General features: G+C 51.0%; 1 protein-coding gene across 1 annotated transcript; it reads left to right on the top strand.

The window, feature by feature from the left end:
* Positions 1 to 615: 615 nt before the first annotated feature.
* LOC116969825 (mediator of RNA polymerase II transcription subunit 20-like) lies at positions 616 to 5,132 on the top strand. Its single transcript, XM_033016607.1, has 3 exons — positions 616 to 781; positions 2,628 to 2,881; positions 4,660 to 5,132. The coding sequence occupies exons 1-3, from the start codon at positions 682 to 684 to the stop codon at positions 4,873 to 4,875; spliced, it is 570 nt and encodes a 189-aa protein (XP_032872498.1). The 5' UTR covers positions 616 to 681; the 3' UTR covers positions 4,876 to 5,132.
* The last annotated feature ends 2,802 nt before the right edge of the window (positions 5,133 to 7,934 follow it).

Here is a 7,934-nt window from a genome sequence, read left to right as displayed (position 1 = left end):
GGGAGATAGGTCGGCAGAGAGTGTGTGAAAGAGGGGATGAAGGAGAGAAGGAAGGTGGGAGATGGGATGTAGGAGGAGGAGGAGAGGGGAATGGGCGAGGAGGGTGTTGAAGGATGGAAGGGGGTGAGGGAGATTGGTTAGGAGGGATGTGTAGGAAGGAACTGCAGATGCTGGTTTAAACCGAAGGTAGACACAAAGTGCTGGAGTAACTCAGCGGGACAGGCAGCATCTCTGGAGAGAAGGAATGGGCGATGTTTCGGGTCGAGACCCTTCTTCAGACCCATTCCTTCTCTCCAGGGATGGCCCGCTGAGTTGCTCCTGCATTTTGTGTCTGTCTTGGGTGGGAGGGAGATAGGTGGGAAGAGGGGGCGGAGGAGAAGGGGAGGGGGGGTGAGGGAGAGAGAGAGAGAAGGAGGGAGGGGGAGAATGAGATGGGGGGTGGGGTGATGGAGAGTGAGAGGGGGGGAGATGGGGAGGGGGGTGAGGGAGGGCGGGTGGGGGGGGGGAGATAGAGAGAAGGATGGAGGGGGAGAAGGAGATGGGGGGGTGAGGGAGGGGGAGAAGGAGGGAGGAGGGAACACAGTCAATGGAAGGGGGCTTTGGTAACCGGCCGATTCTCTTCCTTTCAGTGTTTCCCAGATCCCGGCGCTGGAGGGCAAGAGTGTCCAGCAGGCCGTGGACATGCTGACCAAGAAGCTGGAAGTACTGGGCGCAGTGAAGCAAGGGACTTTCTGTGTGGACTGTGAAACGTACCACGCTGGGCCGGCTGTCACTGTCCCAGGTAACCACGGAGAACGGTAGACAAAAGTGCTGGAGAAACTCAGCGGGTGCAGCAGCATCTGTGGAGCGAAGGAAATAGGCAACGTTTCGGGCCGAACCCCTTCGGGATTCGGCCCGAAACGTTGCCTATTTCCTTCCATATTTCCTCCATAGATGCTGCTGCACCCGCTGAGTTTCTCCAGCACTTTTGTCTACCAGTGAAAAGTATTTTGTTGTGGGCTAAGCAGTCGACAGAAAGATGGTACAAGAATACAGTCGGGCCGTGCGTAGTGTGCAGGTACGTGGCAAAGGGAATAACGTTTAGTGCAAGGGTTCCCTCCCGCATGCCAGAGACGTGCGGGTTGTTGGTTAATTGACTTCTGAAAAAATGCCCCAAATGTGTCGAAGTGGATGGGAAAGTGGGACAATAACAGGACTAGTGTGAACGGGTGTTCGATGGTCAGTGAGGTCTGGGTGGACTGAGAGCCCGCCCGTGTAATCCTCTGAGCCACTGTCTGTGCCGCTCGTTTAGTTTAGTTTAGAGATACAGCACGGAAACAGGCCCTTCGGCAAACCGAGCCCGCGCTGACCAGCGATCCCCACACTACCTTGCACACACCCGGGACAATTTACAATGACACCAACCAAAGCCAATTAACCTGGAAACCTCTACGCCCCTTAGTTTAGTTTAGAGATACAGTTTAGAGATACAGCGCGGAAACAGGCCCTTCGGCCCACCGAGTCCGCGCCGACCGGCGATCCCCGCACACTAACACTATCGGGACGACAGATGGCACAATGGGCTAAGTGTTCGGCTGGCGACCGGAAGGTAGCCGGTTCGAATCCCGCTTGGAGTGCATACTGTCGTTGTGTCCTTGGGCAAGACACTTCACCCACCTTTGCCTGTGTGTGAATGTGTGTGAGTGATTGGTGGTGGTCGGAGGGGCCGTAGGCGCAGATTGGCAGCCACGCTTCCGTCAGTCTGCCCCAGGGCAGCTGTGGCTACAGAAGTAGCTTACCACCACCGAGTGTGACTGAGGAGTGAATGAATAATGCGATGTAAAGCGCCTTGAGTATTAGAAAGGCGCTATATAAATCCCATCCACTATTATTATTATTATCCTACACCCACTAGGGACAATTTTTACATTTACCAAGCCAGTTAACCTACAAACCTGTAAGTCTTTGGAGTGTGGGAGGAAACCAAAGATCTCGGAGGATACCTGCGCAGGCCACGGGGAGAACGTGCAAACTCCGTACATACAGCACCCGTAGTCAGGATGGAACCCGGGTCACCGGCGCTGTGAGGCAGCAACTCTACCGCTGCGCCACCGTGCCACCGAGTCCGCACCTGGAGTATTTCGTACAGTTTTGGTCTCCCTAATCTGAGGAAAGACATTCTTGCCATAGAGGGAATTTAGAAGATTGAGGGGGGATCTTATAGAAACTTACAAAATTCTTAAGAGGTTAGACAGGCTAGATGCAGGAAGATTGTTCCCGATGTTGGGGAAGTCCAGAACAAGGGGTCACAGTTTAAGGATAAAAGGGGGAAGTATTTTAGGACCGAGATGAGAGAAAAAAAATTCACACAGAGAGTGATGATTCTGTGAAATTCTCTGCCACAGAAGGCAGTTGAGGCCACAGTTCATTGGCTATATTTAAGAGGGAGTTAGATGTGGCTAAAGGGATCAGGGGGTATGGAGAGAAGGCAGGTACAGGATACTGAGTTGGATGATCAGCCATGATCACATTGTATGGCGGTGCAGGCTCGAAGGGCCAAATGGCCTACTCCTGCACCTATTGTCTATGTTTCTATGAGTCCTGTGCCAGTTTACTTGCAATGAGAACAGGTGGTGTTTCCCCCTCAGGGCAGCCGGCTAAGTTCATGTACATCATGCACAACACTGAGTATCCTCTCAGCTGCTTCGCCCTGTTTGAGAACGGGCCGTACCTGGTGGCGGACACCAACTTCGACACGCTGATGATCAAGCTGAAGGGCTTCTTCCAGAACGCCAAGAGCAACAAGATCGAAAGCCGTGGCCCTCGCTACCAGTACGGTGACTTCCTGGTCAAGGTGGGCACGGTGACCATGGGACCCAGTGTGCGCGGCATATCTGTGGAGGTACGTCCAGCACACCGGCTCTGTTTAGTTTAGAGACCCAGCGCGGAAACAGGCCCATCGGCCCAGCCAGTCCGCACCGACCAGCGATCACCCCGTACATTAGTTTAGTTTAGAGATACAGCACGGATACAGTCTGTGGAATTCCCTGCCTCAGAGGGCGGTGGAGGCCGGTTCTCTGGATGCTTTCAAGAGAGAGCTAGATAGGGCTCTTAAAAATAGCGGAGTCAGGGGATATGGGGAGAAGGCAGGAACGGGGTACTGATTGGGGATGATCAGCCATGATCACATTGAATGGCGGTGCTGGCTCGAAGGGCCGACTGGCCTACTCCTGCTCCTATTCTCTATTGTCTATTGGAACACCGAGTCCGCGCTGACCAGCGATCCCCGCACACCAACACTATCCTACGCACACTAGGGACAATTTTACATTTATACCAAGCCAATTAACCTACAAACCTGTACATCTTTGGAATGTGGGAGGGAACCGAAGATCTCGGAGGAAACCCACGCAGGTCACGGGGAGAATGTACAAACTCCGTACAGACAGCACCCGTAGTCGGGATCGAACCACAGTTCATTAGTGCAGAATCAGACCATTCGGCCCATCGAGTCTACTCCACCAAAGGTAGACACAAAAACCTGGAGTGACTCAGCAGTTCAGGCAGCATCTCTGGAGAATAGGAACAGGTGACATCTGTATGAGTCTGAAGAAGGGTCTCGACCCGAAACGTCACCTATTCCTTTTCTCCAGAGATGCTGCCTGTCCCGCTGTGTTACTCAAGCTTTCTAACTTCGGTTTAAACCAGCATCTGCAGTGCTTTCAGACATATTGATTCAGCTCCGCCATTCAATCGTGGCCGATCTATCTCTCCCTCTCAACCCCATTCTCCTGCCTTCTCCCCATAACCCCTGACACCCGCACTAATCAAACATAGCATCTGCAGTTCCTTCCTAGACATAGAACAGTACAGCACAAGAACAGCCCCAGAGTGCTGGAGTAACTCAGCGGGTCAGGCAGCATCTGTGGAGAACATGGATAGGTGACGTTTCACAGAGTGCAGGAGTAACTCAGCGGGTCAGGCAGCATCTGTGGAGAACATGGATAGGTGACGTTTCACAGAGTGCAGGAGTAACTCAGCGGGTCAGGCAGCATCTGTGGAGAACATGGATAGGTGACGTTTCACAGAGTGCTGGAGTAACTCAGCGGGTACAGCAGCATCTATGGAGCTAAGGAAATAGGCAACGTTTCAGGCCGAAACCCTTCCGGGTTTCGGCCCGAAACGTTGCCTATTTCCAGAAGGGTTTCGGCCCGAAAGGTTGCCTATTTCCTTAGCTCCATAGATGCTGCTGCACCATAACTCAGCGGGTCAGGCAGCATCTGTGGAGAACAGGATAGGTGACGTTTCACAGAGTGCTGGAGTAACTCAGCGGGTCAGGCAGCATCTGTGGAGAACATGGATAGGTGACGTTTCACAGAGTGCTGGAGTAACTCAGCGGGTCAGGCAGCATCTGTGGAGAACATGGATAGGCGATGTTTCAGGTCGGGTCCCTTGGGACTGCTTTACGAGTTCCAGCAGACTCGGCAAGAGAGAGTTATTTACCTCGTGGGGCTAATGGAATCAAAGGATATGGGGAGAAAGCAGGAACGGGGTAGTGATTCTGGATGATCGGCTTGAAGGGCCTAGTCCTGCACCTATTGTCCATGTTTCTATTTCTATATACATCTATATAAACAGGTGCTGTAAGTGAACAAACTATTTTCTGTCTGGTGGCTGCAGGTTGAATACAGTCCGTGCATCGTGTCGAGCGACTGTTGGAATCTCATGATGGAATTCATGCAGAGTTTCATGGGCAACCACACGCCCGGGACCCCATCCGTGTTCTCCACAAAGCTCGACGGCATCTACACCCCCACGGACACCGCCATCCAGTACATGGAGCTGTTCAACAAGATTCGCAAACAGCAGCAGGCCCCCGTGTCCGCGGCGAGATAGTCCGCCTGGAAGAAGGGCCTTGACCCGGAACGTCACCCATTCCTTCCCTCCAGCGCTGCTGCCTGTCCCGCTGAGTTACTCCAGCTGTTTTTGTGCCTCATGAGATGGTCTTCCCTGACGTACGTTCGAGGACGCTTCCGACGCAAACCGTCCCCCATTCCACGTTCTCCAGCGATGCTGCCTGACCCGCTGAGTTACCCCAGCACTCTGTGAAATGTCACCTATCCATGTTCTCCAGAGATGCTGCCTGACCCGCTGAGTTATGGTGCAGCAGCATCTATGGAGCTAAGGAAATAGTCAACGTTTCGGGCCGAAACCCTTCTGGAAATAGGCAACGTTTCGGGCCGAAACCCGGAAGGGTTTCGGCCCGAAACGTTGCCTATTTCCTTAGCTCCATAGATGCTGCTGCACCCGCTGAGTTACTCCAGCACTCTGTGAAACGTCACCTATCCATTTTCATCACAGATGCTGCCTGACCCGCTGAGTTACTCCAGCACTCTGTGAAATGTCACCTATCCATGTTCCCCACAGATGCTGCCTGACCCGCTGAGTTACTCCAGCACTCTGTGAAATGTCACCTATCCATGTTCCCCACAGATGCTGCCTGACCCGCTGAGTTACTCCAGCACTCTGTGAAACGTCACCTATCCATGTTCCCCACAGATGCTGCCTGACCCGCTGAGTTACTCCAGCACTCTGTGAAACGTCACCTATCCATGTTCTCCACAGATGCTGCCTGACCCGCTGAGTTACTCCAGCACTCTGTGAAACGTCACCTATCCATGTTTGCAGGTTAATTGGCTTAAAACTGTCCCTTGTGCGTAGGATAGTGCTAGTGTACGGGGTGATCACTGGTCGGCATGGACTCAATGGGCCGAAGGGCCCGTTTCCACAGTGTATCTCTAAACTAAATTAAGCCAGGCCATAAAACTGGGATAAGACTTTGCGATAATAATGGGATTTTTCAGTTATGATAGAAAAAATGCTGGAGAAACTCAGCGGGTGCAGCAGCATCTATGGAGCAAAGGAAATAGGCGACGTTTCGGGCACGAAACCCTGCAGTTCCTACTTAAACACCGTAACAATCTTATATGTTTCAATGAGAATCCTCTCATCCTTCTAAACTCCAGAGTGTACATGCCCAACGTTGCCTATTTCCTTCGCTCCATAGATGCTGCTGCACCCGCTGAGTTTCTCCAGCACTTTTGTCTACCTTCGATTTTCCGGCATCTGCAGTTCCTTCTTAAACACTTGTTATGATGTTCTCTCTGTGTACTGTACATATACAGGCCTGTTATGCTGCTGCATGGAAGAGTTCTGGTGTTGCGTTTACAGTGCATATGACAATAAAACACTCTTGAAGTAGTCTGAAGAAGGGTCTCGACCTGAAAAGTCGCCCATTCCTTCTCTCCACAGATGCTGCCTCACCCGCTGAGTTACTCCAGCATTTTGTGTCTGCCTTCGGTATGAATATTGATTTCCCTAACTTCAAGTAACCCTTGCTTCCCCTCTCTCCGTCCCTCCCCCACCCAAATCATTGTAACTCATTTCTCACCTAGCTCACAGTTAACAATGGCCTGTTTCCGCTGCTCTAGATGTCAGCTGATTTACATCGGGGAGACCAAGCGTAGGTTGGGCGATCGTTTCGCCGAACACCTCCGCTCAGTCCGCAAAAACCTACCTGAACTCCCGGTGGCTCAGCACTTCAACTCCCCCTCCCATTCCCAATCCGACCTCTCTGTCCTGGGTCTCCTCCATTGCCAGAGTGAGCAACAGCGGAAATTGGAGGAACAGCACCTCATATTCCGTCTGGGGACCTTGCGTCCTTATGGCATTAACATTGAATTCTCCCAATTTTGCTAGCCCTTGCTGTCTCCTCCCCTTCCTTAACCCTCTAGCTGTCTCCTCCCACCCTCCCATCCGCCCGCCCTCGGGCTCCTCCCCTTTTCCTTCTTTCTCCCACCCCCCATCAGTCTGAAGAAGGGTTTTGGCCCGAAACGTCGCCTATTTCCTTCGCTCCATAGATGCTGCTGCACCCGCTGAGTTTCCCCAGCAATTTTGTGTATCCTTGATCATGGTTACTTTTTAGCACCTTTCACTAATTTGTTCGATATCTCTCTCTGTATCACCGTCTATAATCTCTTGTTTCCTTTTCCCGAAACTCAGTCTGAAGCGGGAAGAGAGCAGGGGTGGGACAAAATGTGTAGGAAGGAGGTGCAGATCTCCACCCGAAACGTCACCTATTCCTTCTCTCCACAGATGCTGCCTGACCCACTGAGTTATGGTGCAGCAGCATCTATGGAGCTAAGGAAATAGGCAACGTTTCGGGCCGAAACCCTTCTGGAAATAGGCAAAGTTTCGGGCCGAAACCCATAAGGGTTTCGGCCCGAAACGTTGCCTATTTCCTTAGCTCCATAGATGCTGCTGCACCCGCTGAGTTACTCCAGCAGTCTGTGAAATGTCACCTATCCATGTTCCCCACAGATGCTACCTGACCCGCTGAGTTCATCCAGCACTCTGTGAAACGTCACCTATCCATGTTCTCCACAGATGCTGCCTGACCCACTGAATTACTCCAGCATTTTGTGTCTTATCTTCAGTTTAAACTAGCATCTTCGGTTCCTCTCTTTTTAAAAATATTTTTATTAGAAGCATGTATACAGATAATAGTAAACGACAATTTAATGACAGATTTCTTACATAGCTTCAGTTTTTTTAAGATTTTTTTTTAAAGAATAAAGGTAAAGAGAGAAAAAGATGAGAGAAACTAATAGAGGAAAAAAAGGAGACCCAAAAGGAAACTCCCAGTAACAAGATTGTGGAGATAGATCCAGGAAAAGTTGAGTGTAACTCAGGTTTCAACCCTGATCTTGTGTTAAACCAATTCACTTTTTCAAAAATTCAATAAATGGAGACCATATTCTAACAAATAATTCTGGTTTGTCAATCAAGACAAATCTTATTTTTTCCAAATGCAAGGTCTCGGTCATTTCCGTAATCCACTGGTTCCTCTCTTTTTAACACAGGGTTGTGAGTCTGTGGAATTCTCTGTCTCAGAG

This window comes from Amblyraja radiata, unplaced genomic scaffold (genome assembly GCF_010909765.2).
Source record: "Amblyraja radiata isolate CabotCenter1 unplaced genomic scaffold, sAmbRad1.1.pri scaffold_1294_ctg1, whole genome shotgun sequence".
In the NCBI taxonomy this organism is placed as follows: domain Eukaryota; kingdom Metazoa; phylum Chordata; class Chondrichthyes; order Rajiformes; family Rajidae; genus Amblyraja; species Amblyraja radiata.
Note: the sequence above shows the minus strand (reverse complement) of the source record. Positions and strands in the feature narration are given on the sequence as shown.